Source organism: Nuphar pumila, chromosome 13 (assembly GCF_984573655.1).
Source record: "Nuphar pumila chromosome 13, dmNupPumi1.hap1.1, whole genome shotgun sequence".
Classification (NCBI taxonomy): Eukaryota; Viridiplantae; Streptophyta; class Magnoliopsida; order Nymphaeales; family Nymphaeaceae; genus Nuphar; species Nuphar pumila.
The window spans coordinates 69,025,726-69,052,254 of NC_143261.1; the positions used below are offsets into that span (position 1 = coordinate 69,025,726).

General features: G+C 37.9%; 1 protein-coding gene across 1 annotated transcript in view; it reads left to right on the top strand.

Moving 5' to 3' along the window:
* LOC149818617 (methyl-CpG-binding domain-containing protein 9-like) overlaps positions 1-25,769 on the top strand; it is a 37,919-nt gene extending 12,150 nt beyond the window's left edge. The window contains exons 6-10 of the mRNA XM_089985544.1: positions 9,138-9,473; positions 11,792-11,890; positions 15,058-15,492; positions 21,038-23,608; positions 24,953-25,769. Of these exons, the coding sequence (XP_089841670.1) occupies positions 9,138-9,473; positions 11,792-11,890; positions 15,058-15,492; positions 21,038-23,608; positions 24,953-25,192 (3,681 nt within the window). The 3' untranslated portion in view covers positions 25,193-25,769. The remainder of the gene's footprint in view (positions 1-9,137; positions 9,474-11,791; positions 11,891-15,057; positions 15,493-21,037; positions 23,609-24,952) is intronic.
* Positions 25,770-26,529: the final 760 nt, after the last annotated feature.

Below are 26,529 nucleotides of genomic sequence, written 5' to 3' on the forward strand. Positions count from 1 at the left end.
TTAAAAGGGTATTTTTGTACCCTAAAATTATGTATTTGTTATATACTCAAAACCTAATACAATGAGAACACGCTGAGTTCTTCTTAACGTGTTTTTCCCTGCAGCCTCTTCTCCCAACTTTCGTTCCTTCTTTCCTGCACAGGCAAACGTGGAGCTATTCATAATTTAACATGGTATCAAAGCAGTGTTAAAGTTGGGCCTGATCTTGCTTTCCAGAAAGAATGTCCAAGGAGATGATTTGAGGTTTTTAAGTCAAGAAAATATCGACCCTTCAGCCTTGATTTCTGAACGTGTATTCTTCCTCCTTCCCTTCTATTTTCAGTTCCGGTAAGGACGTTAACATCTTCTTCTACTTCAGATCTGATTCCCATTTGATTAGACGTTAGTGTCTTCCCCTTCTTTTCAGCGTCTTCTCTTCTCTTTTCTTCTTTAGATCTGATTCTCTCAGAATCAGTCAATTAAAAAGAAAAAAAGCGCTGCCGTCTATCTAGAATTCTTTCTTTAACCAAACAGAGATTTTCGTTTTGGATTTCTTGACGTGAAAAGACGCAGATATTCCTGTTTCATGATTTTACTTAATCTGAAACATATCTAGAATCCTTTCTTTAACCAAACAGAGATTTTCATTTTGGATTTCTTGACGTCCCATATCTAGAATCCTTTCTTTAACCAAACAAAGATTTTTGTTTTGGATTTCTTGACGTGAAAAGACGCAGATTCCTATTTCACGATTTTATTTAATCTGAAACCAAAATTTGTGCTGATATTCATTATTGTGTTGGTTCAGTCTGAATAACCTGCTCTCTGAAATCAATATTGTGCTGTTTCAGTCTGATTTTTTTTTTGCCTTGAAGCATTCGTAACCTGTTTCACGCCTTCACTGAATCTGGCACTGATTCAATTTTGATATCCAATTTTTGTTCAGTTTTTTTTTCTGATCATACTTGAATAGAATATATCTGTCAAAAAAAAAGGAAGACAAAATATTCGAGTGACTGATTTCTTTGTTTGGTCCAAGCATTCCTTTTTTTTTTCACAATCCTTTCAAATGGACTCATCTTTCCCGCAGTCCGGCCTTTCCTCTAATTTTCTTAGCCAATTGGTCTCTGAAAAACTTAATAATTCCAACTTTTTGACCTGGAAAAGGCATATTGTTCATTTTATAAGGAGCCAAGATCTCTCTGGTCATTTGGATGGATCGGTCTCACCCCCTCCAGAGTTCACTTTGCAGGAAAAGATGGACGATAAAGGGGCACAATCTATTGTTCTCAAAAATTCAGATTATGCTGCTTGGATGAAAATAGATCAAGCATTAGTGACATACATCACCTCAACACTCTCATAGGAAGTTCTTGTAGCCATTCTCGATGATTGTTCAACCAAAGAGCTACGAGACAAGCTAGTTCAGACATATTTGCAGATCTCTGAAGCGAGAATCATGTTTCTAAAGAGAAAATTTCAAATGTTGAAGATTCAATGTCTATTATGGAGTACCTGAATAAAATGAAAGGCATCACAGATCAACGGGCTATTGTGGGATGTCTCGTCAGTGATAAAGGCAAGGTGCAACAGACCTTGAGTGGATTGGGGCTAGACTATCATGTTCTAGCAACATCTTTGTTATGTCTCCCCGAACTTCCCAAATTTGAAGATCTTCGTGCAAGGCTACTGCAGCATGAAATGACTTTGAAAGGGTTCTCTGAGGACACCCATGTGCATTCAGGAACTTGAGATGTGCTGGCCACAGGACTGACTTATGATAGAGGTAGAGGAGGAAATTCTTTTCGAGGTACGGGAGGACAAGGGAGAAATGCCTTTGGAGGTCGTTGCCTACTTCCAATGCCTAGTATACAGAGACAAAGGCCTATTCCTACTTGCTTCCTATGCAATAAGAAAGGGCATATTAAAGCAAATTGTTGGTTCAACCCTCAAAATAAGGGAAAAATCCTACAAATAGAGGCTAAGCGGGAGGGAGAAGTAAATCAGTTGCTATTGAAAACCTTGGCAGACTTGAATAAGAAACAAAATGATAAAGGCATTTGGTACGTCGACTCCGGAGCAACGACCTACGACCTACGTCTCGGGTGATGCGGGTAAACTCTTGAATCTTACTCCTTATGTTGGTAAGAATAGCATAGTCACAGGAGATGGTTCTCATCACTCCATCTCACATATTGAAAATGCCATTATACCCATGTCCAAGTATCTTCTTAATCTTTCAAATGTTATTCATGCTCCTAATATTAAGAAGAACATTGTTTCTGTCTCAAAACTTGTTGATGATGTTAATGCCTCAGTTGAATTTACTCCCTCTTCTGTTTATGTCAATGATCTTCGCACGAGGGAGACATTCACTGAGGGAAAGAGACGAGGCAACATGTACATCTTTCAAGAAGATCCCTCATTCTCTGTTCATTCTGCTTGTTCGTCTTTGAAGCCTCATCAACATCCATCTTTTGTTTCTTCTGAATGTGTGCCGTTTTTGAATGTAATAAGCCAACTCTTTTGCATATAGTCGTTTGGGTCATTGTGGTCGTCATTTTATTGAAAAACTTGTCTCGAATAATTTTATTCCAAAGTCCAGTCTGAGTTCAGAAGCCAGTGATATAAAGTGTCCTAGTCATTTATGTAAAAGTCGTGTTTTGCCCTTCAATTCAATTAATAAGAGAGCTTCAAGGCCTTTTGAGGTCATATGTTTTGATGTTTGGGGTCCTGCCCCAATTGCTTCTGTTTCTGGTAGTAAATATTACTTTATTTTCATTGATAGTTATTCACGCTATACTTGGATATTTTTCATAAAACACAAATCAAAAGTTTTTGGATTATTTCAAAAATTTCATTACTTTGTCAAGAATCATTTCTCTACCAACATTCTCAATTTCCAATGTGATGGAAGTGGTGAATTCTCTTCTAGTGATTTTGTTGGTTTCCTTCAACATAATGGGATAAAGAGAAAAGTGTCTTGCCTACATACACCTCAACAAAATGGGATCACTGAGAGGAAGCATCGACATATTGTTGAGAGTGCAATGAGCATGATGCACGGGAGTAATCTCCCTATCACCCTATGGCCAGAAGCTTTCCACTACACGGTCCGTGTGATAAATCGATTACACATGATCATTTTAGAAAATAAGTCACCACTTTTTTTCTCTGTTTGGCACACATCTCAACTATCATGAATTACGCGTGTTTGGATCTGTGTGCTATGTTCACGTTGACAACTCATTGAGACATAAGTTTCAGGACAAAGCCTTAAAGTGCAGGTTTGTGGGATATGCTGAAGACTACAAGGGGTATAGGTGCTATGATCCATTGAGCAAACACGTCAAAATATCGAGAAATGCCATTTTTGACGAGATGAATTTTGACAATCAACCTGATATTCCAAGTCTTCATGTTGCTGATTCAAGTCCCAGTGTTGAGGTGTACTATCCATGGTTAAATTTAGAACTCTTCTTCAATGCTAGAGAAGATTGACGTACAGTTTGCAGTCAGAAGGAGATATGTGAGGAATCAACAACTATATCTCAACCAGAAGAGGTTACCACACAAAACTTGGAGCCAGTAAGGTATAAAGGTGTTGTATACACCCGACGAAAGAAAGAGTCCTCATCCATCCCTTGCACAAATATTGGTCCTACTCCCGCTCCACAGATGTTGGACATCAGAAGATCCAACCAGACTCGACATTCGCTTGACAGGTGGGTAAGCTATAAAAATTTTCATTGGATTTTCAACTGTTCTTAACGTTCATAAACAAAAAGGATGAGCCTCTCACATTTTATCAAGTTGCAAGTTCTAGAAGATGTATCGAAGCAATGAATGAAAAAATGGAAGCCTTACATGAATGTGATACATGGGAAGTTGTGCTTAGACCACTAAATAGAAATGTGGTTGGGTCAAAGTGGGTGTACAAGATAAAATATAAGCTAGATGGAAGCATTGAAAGGTATACAGCTGGGCTTGTAGCCAAAGGATTCAAACAAGAACAAGGACAAGACTTTGATGAAACTTTCAGCCCTGTTGTTAAGATGAGAACCATTCGTATTGTGTTGAGTCTAGCCATTGAACATTGATGAATGTTGAGTTCGTTAGATGTTAAAAATGTCTTTTTACACAGGAACCTAAAAGAGGAAGTCTATATGGAACAATCCACTGGGTATGCAAAACAATATGCTAATCAATATTTATGCAAGTTGAACAGAGCACTCTATGGATTGAAACAAGTTTCTCGGTCCTGGTTCGAGAGTTTTTCGCTGGTAATACAGAAGCACAATTTCTCTCGGTATCTTCTAGATCACTCATTATTCATCCACAATGAACGAGATGTCACCACTCTTCTATTGATATACGTAGATGATATCATTATCACATGGAATTGCATAAATCATATTCAGAAAGTAAACAAGTTATTAAATTAGAGATTCAAAATAAAAGATCTGGGAGAGCGGTGATATTTCCTTGGGGTGGAAGTTGATAAGACGTGTGATGCACTTACTCTTACTCAACACAAATACACGATGGATATTCTTAGTAGGGCATGCATGAAAGATTGTAAACCATTGGCAACTCCAAGTATCATCCATCAGAAATTGAGTTCTAAAGAAGGGGATTTTTATGGAGATCCCACTAGGTATCGTAACATAGTTGGCATGTTGCAATGCCTGAGTTTTACTAGACCCGACATAGTGTATTCGGTTAATCAGGTATCTCAATTTATGCATGAACCCCATACATTGCACATGGAGGCAGTTAAGCGAATACTTCATTATCTGAAGGGTACAGTTGGTGATGGGCTGGTGTACAGGAAAAGTGAATTAAATCAAGGCGGACATGAAATCATTATCTATGCTGATGCTGATTGGGAGGGTGACCCAGATTAGGGGTGGCAATCAGGTCGGGTTGGCAGGTCGTGTCGGTGGGTCAGCATACCTCAACACGAACCCGACCCATTTATTAAACGGGTCAGCTGTGGCAAACATGAACCCGACCCATTTATTAAACAGGTAACCCGACACGACACAGTTAACTCGTTTAATAAACGAGTTGGGTCGGGTTGGGGGGGGGGTTAGCGGGCGGGTCGGGGTCGGTTTAACGGATTGGCGGGTCGGGTTAGGGTAAACGGGTTGACCCGCCCGCCTAACCCGTTTATTAAACGGGTCAACCGGGTTGGCGAGTTGGCATACCCCTAACACAAACCCGACCCGTTTAATAAACGGGTTAGGCGGGTTGACTCGTTTACGACATGAACCCGTTTAAGCCAAACCCGAACTCGCCTAAGAAGCGGGTTGGCGGGTCGTGTCAGATTTTGCCACCCCTAACCCAGATGAACGACAGTCAGTTTCTGGTTATTGTAGTTTCATTGGATCGAACATGATCTCTTAGAGTAGTAGAAAGCAAAAGGCGATTGCTAGGTCGAGTACAGAGGCCGAATACAGATCGATGGCTGCTGCCACTGCTGAGGCTCCATGGATAAGACATCTCTTGACAGAGATGGGAGAACCGATTGCTCGATCACTTCTATTGTGTGATAATCAAAGTGCCATTAATATGTCTTTTAATCTCATCTATCATAGTCGAGCAAAGCATATTGAGATAAATCAACATTTTGTCAGTAAAAAGGTTGAAGAAAAGGAGATTGAGCCTATGTTTGTGCGAACAGAAGAGCAAGTTGCAGATATTTTCACCAAGGGGCTGACAAAGGACAAATTTTGGTTTCTGAAAGGCAAGTTGTTCATGGTCCAGGACCATGCACAACTCGAGGGAGGCTGAAAAGAAGTCGTTATTGGGTCTTGGACCCAAGTCGGGTATGTGCAGCACCAGACCCGACTTTTGTATTGTAATTATGCTTGTTGTTAAAAGGGTATTTTTGTACCCTAAAATTATGTATTTGTTATATACTCAAAACCTAATACAATGAGAACACACTGAGTTCTTCTTAACGCATTTTTTCCCTGCAGCCTCTTCTCCCAACTTTCGTTCCTTCTTTCCTGCACAGGCGAACGTGGAGATATTCATAATTTAACACCAAGGTCCAATCCTTAGTAAACAAACCACACTGAACATATCTATGTGGTCAGATTGAGTCGATACAACTTGCTTATATGATTTCAACTCAATAGTTTCGTGCCTTCATTAGTACCAAATATAAACCCTATATGTAGGGGTGCAATAGGGTCAAAGATGTTTTCTATATTGGACCCATGGTTTCTAGGAAGGAATTAGAATCGAGGATCAACGAGGAAACTGGAAGCAGGAAGTAAGGACTCCTAAAGCCAATGTGAAGCAGATTGCACCACAGTTGTATGTATCGTACCGTATTGTATAATACAATACGATACATATCGTTACTTTTATGTTTTGCGATACGATACACTCATATCGCGATACAAGTATGTATCGTATCCGTATCGGGTGTATTGTACGATATACTCATGTATCATATTGTATTGTACGATAGAGTGTTGGCACACTTAAAAAAGGCCGAAAGTTGTATTTTTTCATTTTGGGTTTAAAAGGCCTCTTGAGGGTTGAGATCTCCATATGTCTAAAACCCGTTAGAAGGGAACCTATGCACCCTAAGTTTTGTGAGATCGATTTGGGAGCCGATTCGTACGCAAGAGCGAGAGCTTTTGTGATTTTATCAAGAGTGCATTTTCATCATTTTTTCACTCAAGAAAGTGGCTTAAGATACAAAATCTCTATTCTTTGCTTGCTATTGAGTATTCTTGGGGAAATGTGTGTTTGGTGCTTTTTATTGAGTTTTTTAATTGTTTTGTTTTATTTTAGATTCTTCGATGTCGTCTTCATGTTCATGTCATATTAGAGATGATCCAGCATGACAATACTGCAAAAGCATTAATGATGTACCATGACTAAGGTTACCATTGAATTTGAGATGTTGTTTTGTGGTGCTATTATTAGAGGTGAGTTGCATAGATTTAAGCAACATAGTGTAAGTCAAGATCAAAATGTACATCCATGTGATTCTTCATCTATTCTCGCAACTTTTTGTGCTGATGTTATTGCTGAAATAGAAGAAATTCGAAGAAGAAGAATTTTGCAAAAATGCAAAGATGAAGGACTTCAAACCATTGTTCCAGATTCTGAAGATGATGATGATGACCCATTTGCTAAAAAAAATAGCCCAACATAAAAAGGTCATCGAGCAATAGTTGGATGCAGAACTGAGGAAATACTATCCTGATGTTTGACAAATAGGCTCTAGAAGATAGTTTAGTGTTAGGATCTTTATAGTTTAGAACTTTAAAACTTTAGAGATGAAGATTGGCATGCAAGATGTTGGTTAAATGTGACGTTTTAGCTATCATGAACTCTTATTGGTTAAATGTAAGGCTTTAATTACATTGTTAGTTATCAGTTACATGGTTTGTTATTAATTTAAATTATGTAGTTGCCTTCATATGTGAATTTATGGTTGTATTTTGTGCAATTCGTCATTGTTTTATGTGATATGATTTTTTTATAAATTATGCTAAAATTTTCTGATTTTTCTAGATTTTTTTTTGGATTTTTTTGGATTTTTTTATTAAAAATTTGTGATACATTTATGATACAATACGGTGTTACTTTGGGCCTTACCGTAATGATATGATACTTACAACCTTGGGTAGCACAATGCATATTATTTGGGAAGCATGCTTCTGAGACAAAGTGCATAGTGGAGAAGGGGAATGCACTGGAAGCATTTTCAACTAGATGATTATACTGTCTACTAGGCCTTCTTTAACACTATCGATGCTGCTTTTCCTTTGTTGGTCTACAACTCTTCATCTTCTATCGCCGGTCCTAAATCCCAAAATTTTTCGTCAAAGACCCAAAATACAGCTCCATTCTTTTTCCAGTTTATTCTTGCTTCTCTTGTACATCAAAATCTGATCTATTCCACCCTTTAATCGAAAGCTCAAACAAGCCTCAATCTCATCAGTGGCAGAAAAATCAATGAAAGTTCAAAACTTATTATAGGAAGCTCCGATTACATGGTTTGTTGTTTGCAAGTTTCAGCTTAGGCGTCCGTCTTTTAGATGATGTCAGTAGGTGGGTCTCCTGAGGGCTCTTCTGCTCTGGTACCATCTTAAACCCTTTTCTTTAGAAAGAAAAACAACCAATGGGGAAGATGCCATCTTAAATCCTTGATTTACATCTTGGTAACTTGCGGCAATTAAGGAAAGAAAGAAAAGAAGAATTTGAAGAAGATGAAGTAGGGAAGAAGGGAGAGAAGGAGAAAAAGAACAGAAGACTAAGAAAAATTGTGTTCTAGTTCAATAACATTCAATCAGTTCTTTTGCATGCATTACATTTGGGGTTCTATGACAACAATACCCTCAGAGTGATAATATCCTTGGTATCCTGCATACTGAAAAAGCCAAAAATACCCTACACTAATTTTGGAGGTCCTTAGATGGTAATTGCTCTTCTGGTTTCTTTCTCTAATATTCTTCTTTCATGAATGTTGAGGTCAGCTATAGACTCACCTGCTGTAGGAGACGTTAACTTGGTTATGGGAGGTCTTAGCATGAAGTCCTCATCTAGGCTGGGATTTGATATATTTTTCAAGGAAAATTGCTGCTTTTTACTTTTTGGTCCTCTTTTCCTTTTTGCTCCCTCTTTGTATAATCACTATTAAACAAGAAATAGTAATCAAACATCTACATTTTTAAAATATTGTGGTAGGTTGAAACTTGAAAGCACAGATGCTTGCCAGTAGGTACTAGGTGATGACCAAACTGGAAATATGCCTAATGCTTTTCACATGTGCTTATGCATTTATGAAGGGTAAGTAGAATCCAACTGGTAGCAGATAGCTTGTTATGTTAAATATGAATTTATTAATTTGTTTAATCTTGCTAGTTTATGAGGTGTCAGATGCTTTGATGAAAGTTCTTGGTATCATTAGGTTCAGCTGCATCTATAATATATGATATGCTTGGGCATGTATCCCCTTTTGTTTTCGCCTTGTAACATATTTGGTCCTAAAAAAAACAAGGTGATATGTTGGGGGAAGTATTATTTCTATCTGTCAGACCCTGCTGCTTGTACTAACTGATAATTCCTGTAAACCGTGTTTCCAAAAGCTTTGATCTACTAATCATTTTTGTCTCTGGGTGGTACAGAAAGCTGTTCTCTCCCTGTTGGCTGAGGTTTCTGGGGAAGGAATGCATCACAAACCTGATAAAGCAAGAAAACAAAGAAGTGGTCATTCATTTTCTGAAATCATAATGAAGCAATGCCGGGCTGTACTACGCAGTGCCATTGCTGCAGATGAGGGAAAGGTGTTCTGCAATTTGCTAGGAACAACACTCTGTAACATAAATGATAATGAGGATGAGGGTATTCTTGGAACTCCTGCAATGGTTTCTCGTCCTTTAGATTTTCGAACAATTGATTTAAGATTGGCAATGGGTGCCTATGGTGGATCACATGAAGCTTTTCTTGAAGATGTTCGGGAGGCATGTATATTGTTACCTGTTTTTGTTTTTTCCAAAGTGGAGCTTAATTTGTTCCAAGCTAATAGGAAAAATCTTTTACTAGATAGATGTAGTTTGAGTATGTTGCCTTTTTCTTTCAGTAAACAAATATAGAAGCTAAATGAAATTGCTTGGAATGTATCATCTTGGGCTTCATTTTTGGTATGATTTCTCAGCTTGAGTTGTGTATATGTTGGGCTGTGTAACATGGGTGCTTCTATGCCCCTGAAGCACCCTCGTCGACTCTTCTGGGTGTGGGTGCAGCACCTGACATGGCTGGGTGTGGGTCAACAAGTGTTGGATGCAGTCGACCAAACCCCGACCATTTTGTTCGATTTTGGACTTGGTCAACTTTGTCCAAGTCCAAAATTGTCTAAATTTAAAAAGCAAACTTGAAAACCTAAAGAAACTTATATTTGTGTATTTTGAATATAAATTTGCTAGTCATTTGTACATGAAATCTAATAGAAAACATCATTTTTCACATTTTTTTTTTACTTTTTTGTAAATTTAATCTTACAAATGTGATATATATAGTTTCTTTAGTAGAAGACGAGTTTTAAATCATGTTTTTTGCAAATGTAAGTTTTCCAAGGGATTTAAAGTGCAATAGCCAACAATGTACCAAAATTTCATGACTCATAAAATCATATTTTTACAGGTCTGATTTTGACTCAGACCTGGGTCTGGTTTTGACTCATCCTGGATCTAGTTCAAATAAGACCTGGGATGCTTTGACCAAAATCTGAATCAGACCTGGGTCAAATCAGACTTAAGTCAGAGTCACCTGGGTCAAAACAGACATACATCACACACGTACCCACACCTGTGTGACATAGATGTTGGGACATTTCCTTTATCTATATTCAGAGTGTCAATATTTTGGCCTTTAAGCTGTGAGCATTAGCAGTACTGAGGAAATATTTGTTACAAGGGTGGTAGGTCAACTGACACAATGCTTCTATGACTAGGCTATAAATAAAAGATTAATGGAAAAAGGTTTGATGTCACAAATGCATATTCCCAGCTCATGATAATGCACTTCAAATCTTTTTTCATTCTGGCTTTATAATAACTGCTCATCATATTTCAAGCAGGGCATTCAACAAAATCATGTTGATGTTTTGAGCCATTAGTCTTTGTCTGGTATTGTTAATATTGTCTATATTGAAAACAATACAAATTGTTTCTCTCCTCTAGCTGCTTTTTTGTTTTGCTAGTTTATACATCTGCAATCTCATTGCAAGAGAAAACAGAAGGCATGTCTTTTTATAGTCGCTCAATAATAAATGACTAGGTAATAGCTAGATTTATTCTTACTGAAAAATCTTGGTCCAAGTTTATCCAACTATGTTTCTACTATTAATGTTGCTGGCTAGTTTTCTGAATTTAAATTCCTGATATTTATCTAGCATATAATATTTAATAACTACCATGTAGGTAGGACATGTTATGAAGTGATGATGATTCATATTTTCTCCAAAGGATGAACACCAATAGCTGGAATGTTTCATTCTAAATTATGTTATAAAAGTTCTCCTGGAGCTAACCAGCAACTTTATTCTGATTGGTTGAGTATTGTTTGAGTGCATCTTTTGTCTATCCCATAGTTACCGAAACTCCAAGGGTGGAAACACACTTAAGAAGTGGGACACTCCATGCTTCCCCCTTTTGGGAGAAGTGTGGGGGAAACTTGCTTCCCATTTGTGGGAAGTATGCTTTCCACTTGCTTCTCATTTGTGGAAAGCACGCTTTCCACTCGCATCCTTTTCTTTTCCCACTCATTTCCCCTGTGCTTTCCCTTTGTTTTTTGTATTTTTCATGTTATTATTTATTTATTTTTTGCTTCCCCCTTATTTCCTTTTTCGCTTCTTATTCACTTCCACAATTGCCTCAAAAAGGAGTCCTGCTTCTCCTTCACGTTTCCTTTTTTTTTTCGAAAAAGCAAAAACACTCCCTTCCTGCTTCCGCTTCACATATTGCTTCCCCTATCCATTTTGCTTCCTGGTAACTATGATCTTTCATTTGTAAATGTTTAAGTGTTTTCCTTATCATCTATCCATTTAAGAGGCTGAAATTTGGTTTTTCAGATGAAACTACATTTTGATCTGTGTGATTAAATAAATTTGAATGAGTGACACCTAATTAATTTTAGGCTTTTGGAGCCAGTTATTTAAAAAATGGTCATTTTTACACCCATTATGAGCTTGTCTATCTTTTTGTGTTGCTTTGATTTCCATGTTTGACAAATGATTATTTTCCTTCTGCAGCACAACTAACTTTATGTGTTCACCCAGCAGGTATGGAGTAATATTATCTCAGCGTATGGTGACAGGCCTCATCTGATTCAGTTGGCCGAATTCCTGTCACAGAATTTTGAATCTCTATATGAAAAGGAGGTTTGCGTTTTCACCTTTTCCACTTGAATTCTCTTGAATTGGTCAGGAACATTGGACCTTAGTTGGCTGTCTTAGAATGCATAATTTTTTGTTTTTCCTTCTATGTGAGTAATGCTGGAAGTAGGGCCAGAGTCGATATATGTGTTTGGAAACTGATGTGCTGTTGCTTTTTTCAAGTGAAATCATCACACTTAGACATACCATACCCTTTCATGCTGGTGTACAGTTGAGTTTATCCTGTAATGTCTATTGATCTAGGACATTTTTTCCTATGTGATAAATTGGTGTTACATAGAACTAAAGACATTAAAAATCAGGGGCTTGAGATCATTCCCGTTACATTAAGGTTGACTGAGATATCTCTAAAAAGAGAAAATTTAACTGATTATGCCTGATCGGCTGGTCCCCATGAGTGGACTTCTACTTTGACTGGGATATGACTATATAAGGTCTAACAACAGGTGTTTAGAATCAAGCTCAGAGCAGTCCGGGCCACAGATATTTACGGTCTAGAAAATGGTACAGTAATAAATGTCGGTGTCTATGGCATTTGATTTCATGAATAGGGTAGATGATAAGTTTAAATGGTGTCTTCGTAGTATACAAAGACCTAGTGATAGAAGGACCGTCTTGGGGTTTGCTTGGACAAAATTGTGCATAAATTTCAGTCTGCAAAATGCCTTGCCATTTTTCTTCATGCCTCATCCATAAAAGTCTTGGCTCTTTGTTACATTTCGAGGGATAATTTTCCTTCTTTTTGCATATTTTAGTTGTGGGATGCTTTGCAAAAGTCACGGGCCAACCAAAGGCTTTGGCTTTGGGAATTGCCCTCTCCACAATGTGAACTTGCAAGTGATAGGGCTGACGAAACAAAGGACCAAAAAACTACATCTAGCAGGAACTAGTTAAGAGTATTTAAATTTTCTTTTCTGGGCTTGATCTCCTGTGTTTCTTTATTCTTGGTGACTGGTTGAACCATTTTGGAACTGGGGATCATTTCATCAGCATAAGCCTCTAATTATCTATTTATTGATCACCATCATCTCCTGGCTAGTGGCTACCTATTAATGCTGATAGTGAAAGAAGCAGTAAAGAGATGTATAGCTTATTTACCAGCCAGATCTTGCTGTCCTGTTGTGTCATTTTGTGGTGCACTTTTATGTAAATCTCCTTGATGAGGTTTGACCATCTGAACCATGTTTCTGATCTGGACTTCCAGAATCCAGTATTATCTCTTTGGACTATTTTCCCTATCAAGCCACATTGCTCCCTAAGGTTAGTTCTCCTTGGTTGTTGCTAATATACTCTCCTATTGGTTTGTTGTGCCTTTTGCCACCAAGTTTTTATATACTGTCTTCCCCCAAGGAGTTCAGTTTCAGCATCTCTAGGATTTGATCTTTGCAACTTAGACCAAACATTGATTAGTGGCACATGTCATATCTTTTTTCAAGAAAAAGAAAATATGTTGACAGCTGTTGTCGGTTATCTTAAACTAGTATATAACAATACTATCCTTTTAGATAAAAAAAACATGATAATGTTGTGACATATTTCACCATTATATTTTTTTCTTTGTTAGTATTATGTCATTTTAAACCATCAACACTAAAGATTTAAAAATCTCATGAAAATTGACATCCAAATAATTGTTATTTTAAACTTTTGTCACTATGCGGGCACCCAAGCTATAAGGGATTGCCTCTATCACTTAATTTTCCTGTTTTGGTCTCTGCAATGTGGATTGGAAATAAGTAGAAAGAAAGATAAATGACTGTGCATACAATTGTTAGAGTTTGGTTCAGTTTGTACTGATGAAAACATTAGCGGATTATCCGGACACAATGGAAAACCTGGATTACTATCTGGTTTGTCTCTAGGGGATGTAATGGTCAACCATTTTGGTTCTTGTGCCACAGCCAATCTTTTCCAGTTTTTGGTTAGCCTCGTCATTTGCTTGTTTGTGTTGGTGGTGCTTTCATTCTTGTTTCTCTTTCTAATTCATCAGTAGTGTCTTATTATTCTTGTCTTCAAGAAAAAAGGTATATCATATATTTCAGCTATATTTTAATAATATTGTGATTGTCATTATTTAGTTAAATGTCAGCAAGTAACTCTATCAAAAAAGATTGAGGGTTATACACCAGGGGAATCTTGTTTGTTGTTGATAATATAACTGCTTGTCAGTCTGTTCTATATGCTTCTACAAATGGTCGGAGATGGGGTGACTCGTACCACAGATGGATCTTTCATCTTGATTTGCTGGTCTTAGGATTGCCGACTTAAGGACTTGAGGATCATATATTCATTTTCCAATGCATATTCCTCAAACGATATTTCACCTTGTTACAGTGTTGGTATTAACATTATATAATGTCAAAGCTTTGAATGCCCAACTTCTTTTTCTTGTTTTCTTTCTTTCTTTTTCGTTTTTCCTTTTTTTGTAGGCAAGTAGTGGGTAGACTTGACAGGGCTTCAGTCTGTCATAAGAGTGTGACTTCACCAATCTAATATTATTTTACGTAAATACATAAATAAATAGATGCACATTGGACAATAGTCTCCTATGGGATTTGAATACATGATCTCTTGGCTATCATGTTCCACCCAAGCAGAAATATAACTGTTTGATGAAAAAACAAATGCATTTAAAATTTAAATTTATGAATTATAGGGTCTTTTTAAGTTCCACTCAGCTATTGGATTAAGATACTATGAGCTTGTTCTTGCAGCATCATATGCAACACGTGGCTTGCACTTTGGGAAAAAGGCATGATAATCACCTTTTGCTGAATCATGATAAGAAATGGTCAATATTCCTGTGTACGAATTACCATCTGTACATCATTCTTCATCAACACTTGAAGGCAAACTTATTGTTTACCAACAATATCCATGTGAAAGATACTGATGTGACAGTACTAACTGCCAAAGTGCATTATATGATAATAGAAGAGTAAAAATTAAAGAAAATGGAAAAGTATTTATTCAAGAAATTAAACCTTTTGTATAATTGAAAAGTTGAGATTGTCAATGAAGCAGCAACAGAAAATCTGGCTCCTTATTGATGCTGCTTTTTTCAGGCATCTAGTTTTCTTCTTTGGCAGCACTACTATAATGCTTATCTCATAGATATTTGTCTTTTAATGTCTTGCAACTACTTTTTGCAGGTCCTTAGCCTTGTCCAGAAAGTAACAGGAAATGCTGATCAAGATGGTGCAAGTGCAGAGGCGCAAAAGGACTTGAGCAATGCTCTTGCTTACAGTAATGACATTCCTAAAGCTCCCTGGGAAGAAGGTGTATGCAAAGTATGTGGCATTGATAAGGATGATGAAAGTGTGTTACTGTGTGATACATGTGATTCAGAATACCATACCTATTGTTTGAATCCCCCACTTGCAAGGATCCCAGAGGGAAACTGGTATTGTCCTTCATGTGTTACTGGGAAAAGTGGTGGTCAAGATGTGTTGCACTCTCAAGTGATAAAGAAACATGTGCCCAAGAAAAACTCCAAGGAAATGCACACTCATGCATATTCAGATGCATTGGATCAATTGATTGCTGCAATGGAAGAAAGTGAATATTGGGAACTTGGCATCAAAGAGGTTTGTGGGCATTATTGTTTACTAATTTCAATTGATTTTAAGCTTTTAAATGGAAGCTGATCTATCACAAATTTTGTGGATTTGTTTTCTTTGGTAAGTTATATGTATCTTATTTTGTTGGGAAACATTGTTAAAATCAAAAGCATATCAGGATAGGATAAAGTCTTAATTAAGAATTAATCTTTTATGTTTTTGAAGGAAAAAAAGCCTTTCATCCTCCTATAAAAATCAAGTTTAAATGTCACATATAGCAAGGATCGAACCAATTTTTATCCCCATTTTAGTGCTTTCACTGAAAAATCTAGTTATGATATGATATCATGATTTTAACATACTTTTTTTTTTCACATTTCCTATATAATATTTCTTAATTTTGAGGTACAGAGTTTTGCATGAAACATTGTGTAGCTTATACAATTTAAAATATGTTTTTTGCATATCTAGAAATCTCAAGTTCTTTCAGTGGCCTGGTTGTCTGATCAGGAAATGCATCAGGTTATGTTGAATGATGCTCCAACCGAGGAACCATTAGAATCACATATTTATTTCAACCTTCACTGGGTGCTGTACCATAAAAGGCCGTCTTTTCTTTTGTCCATCATTCTCTTTGAGCTTGACTCCTCTGATCTTAGGGCTTAGCTTCCTTCGCTTCTTTTTCCTTGCTGTCAAAGTGATGGCATTTGTTATTATTGAATAAAGCCAAGTCTTGTGAACTATTGAAATTCTGATGAGATTTTATCCAAAGTGAAGATCTTTTGAAAAATCTTAAGAACCTATGTTACCGTGACACAACACTTAGGGTGCCGCACCCGTGTCGACATGGGTACTGGTACCTGGACACAACATTTGCCATGTCCTATATTATATTCTATGTCACAGGGATTCGGCTAGCAGGGTGCCGCACCTGCGTCGACGCGACTCGACACGGGTGCGGGTGCGGTCAACCCGATCCTGGGTGCGTTGACCGCACCCAGGATCATTTAGGTCCATTTTTTTTGGATTTTTTTTTTTAAAAAAAAATTGTCTTATGAAATGGGCTGCGGAATTTAAAAAAAAAAATTCTGCTGACAACTGCTTGCTGCTGCTGCTCTTGTTTTATAAAGGGGCACTTTTAAAACCATCTAAAATTGAAGAGCCTTTTCAATCCATATCCTTCTTTTTCGTAAAGGATTTTCTCTCTCCATAATAAATGATAATGATGGTGGTAGCCTTGCTGGCTATGGCTATTAGTATTCACTGTTCTCCTGACGAGATGGGTGCTCCAGCTGTAGCCTTGTGTAGACCTCTCTTTTCCACATGTCCAATCCAATAAATTTCTTTTAGCTGTCGTGCAGCTGTATATAAAATGAAATTTGAAGAATCCTATGGCGTGGCAGTGGAGTCGTAGGCCTCATGAAGACTCTCTCTCCAACAAACCACATCAAACCTTGCGCTGATATTTTTTTTCGTGAAGACCAGGGAGTTTCAGACATGATTGAATCATGACAGTCAGCAGAACGCAGCAGGCTGGGTCGATCAGATTGCCAATCCTTCCGTTTCATCAATTTTATCCCGTTGCCTCAAAGTACACAACAAGCAGAACATGGGTAACGAGTCTTCAAACAAACACACCAGCAAAAAAAATTGGACCCTTGACCTGCATCGGGGGAACCCCTGGACCCCCTTTTATATATATATATATTACATTTTTGCTCCTGCCGCACCCCCACACCCGGGTTTTTTGGAAGTGCCGAATCCCCGCACCCGCACCCGCACCCGCACTTGCACCCACACCCATGTGACATAGATTATATTATATTTTCAATATATAATATATATTTTAGATATATAATATATATTTTAGGTATATAGTATATATTTTAGATATATAATATATATTTTAGATATATAATATATATTTTCAGTATATATTTTGCCATGTCCCCATACCCACATTTTTTGTAATTGCGTGTCATACCCTCCGTACCCTTACCCCCACCCGTACCCAGGTGACAGTTAAGAACATATCATGAGATTTAAAAGAGAATGAACAATTACTGAATATGAGCGGATTTGTGATGGATTGTCTTCATAAACAGATTGTGTGATAGATTTTGAACAAAGGCCTGTATGAATCCATCTATGTTAGCTGGGTTGTTAAAATTAGTTGTTATACATATGGAAGACCTGAGAAAGACAATCTTGCTCGTGTGCATGCATAGCAAATACACAGAGACACTGAACACACAAGGATGCGAAAATAGCCAAGTTGTTCAAAGCATTGAGCTGCTCAAGCATGGCCAGATATGCTGAGATCAAAACAGGGTTGAGCTCGATGGATCTAGGTGACACTGAGATTGGGAATGGCTTGGCTTGGTTGGCTGTTTTTCCAATTAATGAATTGGATGGTGATCTTTCCTTTTGCTACGTTTATCATACTTGGCTGCCTGGAAAAAGGAACTTAAGGACAATATCCTTCTTTCTTACTAACTATGAGATATCACAGAGTTGGCTGCTTTAAAGTGGGTCAAGGATGAGATGAGGGTCCTTTGTCTTTCATTGGTCCCTTAATGCACATTGGCTTTTTATGTTATTAATATTGCCATGTGTTATTCCCCCTTATTAGAATGGGTAAGAGAGGATTCTGGTCTTGTTGTTTCCTGCTTCTTGATATGCTACAGATTCCCCCTCCAATGCATTAGATTAATAGAAGAACAATTGGATTGCCTATGCCACTTCTGATTTTACAGTGGGTAAGGAAGAATAGTGGAGATGATGCCATCTTCCCACATAGTTGAGAAAGGTTCTACATTGTGGGATTCCCTTGTTTCCCTTTCCTATTTATGAATTGTTGAAAATGTGACCGACCTTTAGGAAGCCAATGAAGGTTGCTTGTGCTGGATTTGTTCTCTTTTCAAGCTCAGGTATGAGCTTGGGATTGGGTTTGAAGCTTGTTCTGTGACCTTAGTCCTGGAGCTCAAATATGTTGTGCTTTGTGGTTTTATGACAAGATATATGCCGGTTTTCTGAATCTGGATCCTGCCATAATTCCATCATTGTTTTTATTGTTTATGTCATGGCTACCAATATTGCCAATGATTTGAAAATATAGCAATATGGACATTTTTTTTGTAAAACCTGAAATAATGGAAATGTCACAACACTTTCAAAATATCGCCAGGACATATATTATCATGATATTATCACAATATTTTTTGTGAGATTTTCGAAAAACTCCTTATTTTTATCTATTTTAAGTGTTTGTTTTCTATTCTTTCATTTCTTTTATATTTTAAGAACTTTTTTTACTTGTTTCTTTATATTTTCATAAGAACAAAACTGCAAAACTCACTATTTATTATCATTTTTTTCTTATTATTTACAAATTTTCTCAAATTTTAGAACTTTCAAGATTTTCCCGAGTTTTTTTTTTTGAGAAAACTCATTTTGGAAAGAAATTCTGAGAAAAAAGTTGCTGAGAAATTGTCGAGAACTATACCAGTGAATATATCTTATATATTAATATTATGGTAAAAGAGTGGCTAAGGAGAATTTTTTATGGTAATGCTCTACTTTGAAAAACCTTTCTGCATTATATTCAGAATCCATTAGTGGATCTGCAAGATTTGTGCCCAAATTCTTTGTTAATATCTTTCTTCTTAGTAGGGATTATCTGGAGCTTGGCTGAATTTCATTATGTTATTTGGTGCTTGCGTAACCAGAGTTGCTAGTCGAGGAAACAGGAGCGTGAAGCGATTCGGGAAGCGGGAAGCAGGAAGCGAGGCACTTTCAAACTTTTAGGAAGCGTGAAGCATGGGACAACGTAGAAGCGAAACAGGAATCGTCTCGGAAGCAACCTAGGAAGTGAACCGGAAGCGAGGAGGAAGCGAAAAAAGAGAAAATAAAATAAAAATAAAGTTACAAAAAAAAATTAAAAAAAGAAGGAAGCGAGGGGGGAAGCTTCCCCTAAATGGAAGCACACTTTCCATTTTTTTGTGTGTTTCCCTGCATGTTTCGGAAGCGCGAAATTTCACGCTTCCCCACTCCCTATGGCGCTTCTGGTAACTCTGTGCATAACCATGGGTGCTTCATATTTGCTGGTGTGCCCACATTGAAGCTTGTACTTCTAGTTCTAGGTGCTTGTGCTGGGTGCTGCCCCATACACTCACAGATTATATATATATATATATATATATATATATATATATATATATATATATATATATATATATGTATTCTTTGTTTCAGTAAAATTCCCATGTGTGGTTTCAATTATGGACACATACATACATACATACACACACACACAAAGATGATTGCAATGAATCTATGATAGGGGGTCCTGGCAGGCAGCCCAAGAACTTCTTATGGAGGGGGGAAATAGTTGGATAGAAAATTTCACATGGGTGTCACCATTGTCCATGTCATTCCGTTGGGATTCACAAGTAGATATTTAACACATTTTTGCTGCATTATAAGGTTTAAGATAACTAATTATGCTAAAAGGGAAGAGTGGGTGAGGAGGGTACTTTGATTGTTTCAAGGTTGGTGTAGTAGCAGTCACGCCCTTGGACCGAGTTGTATCAATTTTCATTGGTCAAATGGGGTATCAAAGGCATCTAGTGAAACATGTCACATAAGCTCGAGCTCTTTTTTGGCCTAACTTTGTCGCCAGGATCAAGGGCCCTTGCAGGTCTGAGCCAGATGTCTACCCCTGTATGTACGGAAAAGAGCATAATCTGATTCAAGTATTTTTTGGGATCCAATATATTTTGGAGTTTACTGTCCTTAAAAGTGGAAACTCGGTACAGTAACCGGCCATTTGTCTAATCATATCCACTGGGGCTTATCAAAAGCTTTTAAAAGGATGAGAGTTGGTTGAATCCTTGACCAAAAGTATGCCAATTCTTTTTACTTCTTGCAACATAAGCTTATATTAGTCAGATTGCATAGGGATGCAATTCTTTTGGGCACATGAACAGTCAACTAGCTAAGGATCTAACCTGTCTCGTCAGTAATTTTCTTGGGTAGTTCTTTGGTTAAAATACACATACACATTGATATGAATGTTAAAGATTATGATCTCAACAACCATGCCTCCGACTTACTAACATGTTGTACCTACTACACTCTAGCAACAGCACAAGGAGCATTACGATTGTCATTTTTATACAGGAGTACCTAAAGAATTTATTATGATGTGGCTCATGATTTGCATGCAAAATATACTCCCTTTATTATACATGTCTCTTACCATCACTTTTCTAGTGTTAGTTGAGCATTTTTTAATAATGTATTTATGCATGCTTGTTTCTTATTTTACACACCTCAAGGTTTACCTCTTGTATTTTTTCTCCTTTTCAACTGACAATGATAAACTATGTTTTTTTATTTGTTCATTATGAGTCTGATGTTCACAGTAATATGTTTTTGAAATGAACGGGCACCATCTTCAATTGGATGCAGTGTTGACATTTTAAATCGTCATGAATTGTCCATTGCATGTTTTAGATGCACCAGTTTAATACGTTATTGCTATTTCAAATGTCAAAATTTTACAATGCAGAGGACTTTTCTTCTGAAATTTCTTTGTGACGAGGCATTGAATTCTGCTGTCATCCGTGAACACCTGGAAAGATGTCAAGATTTATCTGTTGAGCTCCAGAACAAGTTAAGGTCACAGTCTCTAGAGTGGAGAAATCTGAACTTTAGGGAAGAATTGTATATCAAGATGTCTAAGGAAGCTGCTAGCAAGTCTTATGGAATCAGTGAAGATCTAAGAGGTAGGGGGCAAGCTGGCAGCTTTCTGAGTGAATGGATGGGGCAGCATCAGCTACTTACTAATGGAGTTGATCAGAGGATGACATTTTCTGGTTACTTGCAGCATAGCTCATTTAATAAGATGGATTTTCCTTTCATAGGGAGTGGATCAAATGGTCTTAATAAGCATGTGGCATACATTTTCCCCAGAAACATGCAAGAGAATCATCTTGGTGACTTCTCTGAGCAATCTACTAAAAAGCATTTGGATATTGCACTTCAATCTGGGGATAATACAGTCATAAGTAAGGATGTTATGCAAGGCATATTCCCCTTCATGGTTTCTGGCAAAATAGACAAACAAAACCTACAAAATGAACGTCATCTGGCAGTTGCTGGGAATCATCAGAGTGAGGATCTCAGCCAAGTTTGTGATCCTGAACATGGAGATGCGAGTGTTCCTATCTCTAATGTGGTGAATTTTTTGCAGCATAATGTTCATAAGATTCATGACTTGAATCCTGAGAAGAGCGACTCTCTACCATTCTCTACTGCAGAAGCTATGGAAAGGTCTTGTTTTTCATCAGAAAGAGGAAGATCCCTTTTTTTGGAACAAGTTTCTGCCAGTTCCTTAGGGTCTGCGGCAATCAGATACACGGTGGATTCCTCGAAGAGATCCAGTTCGGATAATCTATTTATAAGCCATGTCAATAATGTATGCCCTAGCATAGCTGAGCCTCTGGAGGCTTGCGCTTTTGTTCCCGGTCCTTTAAAGCAAGAAATTTTGTGCCGGCAGGAAACAATTGCCAACACAGAAGCACAACTTCTGAAAGTCTGCATGAGAAGGGAATTTTTGGGTAGGGATTCTATTGGTAGACTCTACTGGTCCTTTCTCAGACCCAATAACTATCCTTGGCTAGTCGTTGATGGAACCATGCAGGTGAAAAGAGATGTATTGAAAGCAGCTGAGACTATGGACACATCTTTAAACCTTTCTGCAGATTTACCTTCTACATCTAATGTTCTGCCGAGTGGAAGGTCTCAGCAGGAAGTCCTTGCAGAGTTGCGGCCAATGCTTGGATATCTATCTGCCAATTCCAACTTATCGGAATGTGATCAGAATGCTACCATTCAAGATTCATCTTTTCCCTGGGTTGTTTATGAATCTTCTTCAGAACTTCACGAACTCATGGAGTGGCTAAGGTCCAGCAATTCAGTGGAGATAGACTTGAGGGAATGGATTTTGCAACTACAGCGAATTAGTCCTTTGCAAGCTAGTAGTGCTGTTTCAGATGATCCATGTGCAAGTACACCACTATTTCCGAAAAGTAGTGAAAAGATTTTATCTCCTCAGCTTCTGAATACCCAAGCTGCTACCTTACTAGAGAAGAAATATGGCCCTTGCTTGGAATCAGATGCAGGTGATGCACCAAAGCGGCGTGGAAGAAAGACAAAGATAACCTATGAAGAGCGAATGTTTAGATGTGAATGTTTGGAACCAGTGTGGCCTTCTAGGTGTCATTGCATCTCATGCCATCATACGTTTAGCACCAATGCTGAACTTGAGGAGCATAATGGTGGAAAGTGCAGCTCAACTGCTGATGAAAATAAGGAAAATGATGACACTTCCAGAGTAAGGGGAATAAAGTCTGACAGCAGCCACCATAATGAGCATACTGATGAAGCAGATGCCTTGGAGGCATTAAAGAGTGGAAAAGTAGACTTGAGCTTGAAATATAGTAAGCTTAGAAAGAAGGGTGTACTTTGTCCTTATGACATTGAAGAGATTAGTAATAAATTTCTCACAAAGGACTCTAACAAAGAGTTAGTGAGAGAAATAGGACTTCTTGGGTCTGGTGGTGTCCCATCATTTGTTCCTGCTCCATCTTTTTCTCCCATCTTTGATTCTTCTCTTGTGATCTTTCACGAACATGGGCATGAAACTGATCCAATTTTTAGGTTGACTGCTCGCGAAGAACAAATATCTACTGCTGCTGCAGAGAAAGATGATAGCGACCAAACAATGATAAAGGTATTATCCACCAATGACTCAAGCATAAATATGGAAGAAAAGGTAGTTGATGCAGGGGTATTAAAGTCCGAAAGATGCACATCTGGTGCCATAGACGGTAAAGAGGCATGGCACTTTTTGGATGACAGAATATCAGATTCGGGAATTGGTCAAAAGTGTGTAATTCCAGAAACCTCACTAAGGCCTCTCTTTGGTAGAACCTCCCAAATCCTAAAGCGGCTTAAGATCAACTTGCTCGATATGGATGCAGCTTTGGCTGATGAAGCACTGAAACCATCAAGGACGTCTTTGTCGAAAAGATGTGCCTGGCGCTCTTTTGTTAAGTCTGCAGAATCAATATTTGAGGTAAGACCAGCTCTTAATTAATAAGTTTGTTTTTCAGTTTTGCTACAAATTCTACCGAGAGAGAGAGAGAAAGAGATTTAACACTTTTGCTCGGTGATAATCTTGATCATCTTAGACGGAATTGACTTTTGTTAGAAAGAAGAATGCTTGATCTACTTGGACAGCAAGTGCAAACCTAATGATTGTTAAACCTCTTATAGAAGCAGATTGTGCAATTCAGATTAATCTAAACCTTTGGGAGTGGTAAACATTAAACAAGCACTTTTGGTTGTTTTCAGAAGTATCACTACTTGGTGGTCAATGGATCATGCATATTTGAGTAGTACAAAAGGATGCCCTTGTCTTGTCCTTTTATGTCCAAAATCTCACCATGCAGGGCTTTAGAATATAAAGTTACATTACGGAGATAGTGGTGATTCAAAGGCTGCTAGTTTTGTTTTTCAATTAGTTCGCATATACCCTTGTAATTCAAGCAGACACTAGAATAATTACTTCCGTATCTGTGGAGCTGTTACCGTCCATGTCTATACTGTATGTCACCAGTGTTTTGACTCTCACAATGAGGTTTCTTCCCCTAACAATTCTCAAAATATCATCAGGGTCTGTACCACCTAAATGTATTCTGGATTAGAGACATCCCTCAGAATCGAATGCACATAATAGGATTACCTTGCAATTTCACCTGCCATGCTATTTCAAGAAGATTGGCTTGCTAAATTCAAATAAATCTGTGTACATGTGCGTGTGTATACGCATTGGCTGTGGTCGCTTGCTAATTATGCTTTTGGTGTCAATAACCTGTTTTGAATTCTGCATGCTATTTACCATATATATTTTTGGATGAGGATAGTTCAGCGACTTCAGTTATTAGGTTAATGATTATAAAATGTCATTTATTAACTTAGCATCTGGTAGCTGTCTGTTACTTACACTGTATATCTGTGAATCTTCAGCCATACTGATAAATGTCATTATCGATGTTACTGCATGACTTTAACCTAATAAATCCTTATAGATTGATTTTATCATTATTTGTTGCTAAATTAAATTGCTCATGATATGATCTTAACAATATCATGGTGTAGCCAGATCGTCTGCAAAAGGAATTTTTTTTTCCTTGTTGCTTGTTTTTTTACATTCTATACTTGGTCATATATTAATTGTCTTTTAATTTTTTGCATATGTTTTCTGAGTCTTGTCCATATGAGAATTTCTTAGCCAAGAATTTGCTACTGGCAGTGTTGTGGTATCTTGGTAAAGGGGCCTTGTCTTTGTTAATTATATTGAGTATCTTCTCTTGTGCCTTTTATAGTATTTCACCATGGTTATTTGCTAACTGCACAGATGGTTCAAGCGACAGTCATATTTGAGAACATGATCAAAACAGAGTTTTTAAGAAGTGGATGGTGGTACTGGTCATCCCTCTCTGCAGCTGTAAAGACATCCACAATTTCATCGCTTGCACTTCGAATATATGCTTTGGATGCTGCAATCATATACCAGAAGTCCGGCCCTGGTTCTGACCAGCAAGAGAACTCTAAGATAGTAAAGCCAGGGAAGAAAAGGAAGGACTCTGATGTATGAACACAGGCTTAGACACCTGACTTTTTTGCAACATTCTTCACATTCAACAGATCTGGGGTGGGGTGGGGGGTTCCAAATTTTGGGTTATTATTAATTTTGACAGATATACCACAGCATGGTACCAAACCAAATCCAAAAAATTGATTGCTGGTATGCGGCTTTCAGCGAAAACTGGATCAGTCAAAGATCTCTCTACTGTGAATTTCTTGTGGTACTGTTGTACTGAAGATCGATCGCCAAGTTGCTTCTTGCTGCTGCCGCTGCCGCTGCCGCCGCCGCTGCCGCTGCCGCTGCCGCTGCCGCTGCCGCTGCCGCTGCCGCTGCCGCTGCCGCTGCCGCACCCGTGTATATAGAGATGCTAACATTGTAACTGCTATGGAAAGCAAAAACGCCATGTAGGGTCGACAGGGTAGCATAATGGAAGGAGCAAATTGTGAATGTGTTATATGCAGATGACCGTAGAGCTTCTAATAGCTGTCATCAAAATTATAGGGCATTTTTTCCGTCATTGGGAGTAAGTTGCTAACAGGTTTCTAAACCAACATACACTTCAAAGAATCATGTAACACCAAGAAAAGCTCATCAAGAGTGTAGTCAAGTGTATCATTCTTTATGGTCTCTCTCTCTCTCGTATTTGCAGGAGCAGCTCACTGTGCAAACTAGTGTGTGTGTGTGTGTGTGTGTGTGTGTGAAGAGATGCCTTGTTTTTGCAGCTGCAGCTCAATGCAAATTGATGAACCAAAGGCCACCCTGTAATCAAATCTAAAGTTCTCTTGAATCCTTTGAGGTCGCCTTTGGAAGTGGAAAGGGAATGAGAATTCCTATGAAATGGGGAAAACCAGAATTTTCTCTTGCACTTTCAGATGAAAAACTTCTACACCTAACGTGGTGGAGAAATGGAGGTGAAATTTTTCATAGATGTGAACTTTATGCTTTGGTCTTGAGAAAGATTTTACCACTTCCAAACATGGCCTAGAAAGTACGTATTATCGAACGGAATAATCAGATATTTCTGTAATTGGAGTCAGATTCTGATTGCGGATCAAGTATTAAATTCCATCGATTGAATCTACATTTCAGTATAAAAGCAACCATATTTAACCAAAATCTGATTCAACATTCAGGTATCGTCCGGCCCAATTAAGTTTGATATCTAAGCTCTGGCATTTAAGAGATGAAAGCATGGTAGAATAAGAAAAGCCATAATCTTGTATAAGAATTCGGCTGTAGTTTTTTGTATTATGAGAGCACTTATCTTCTGGGCTAAGACTTGACTGTAATTCAGTTTCTATGTGAGCTCAATTTTGATCCACTCTGCTTTTGTTCCAAATTGGTTT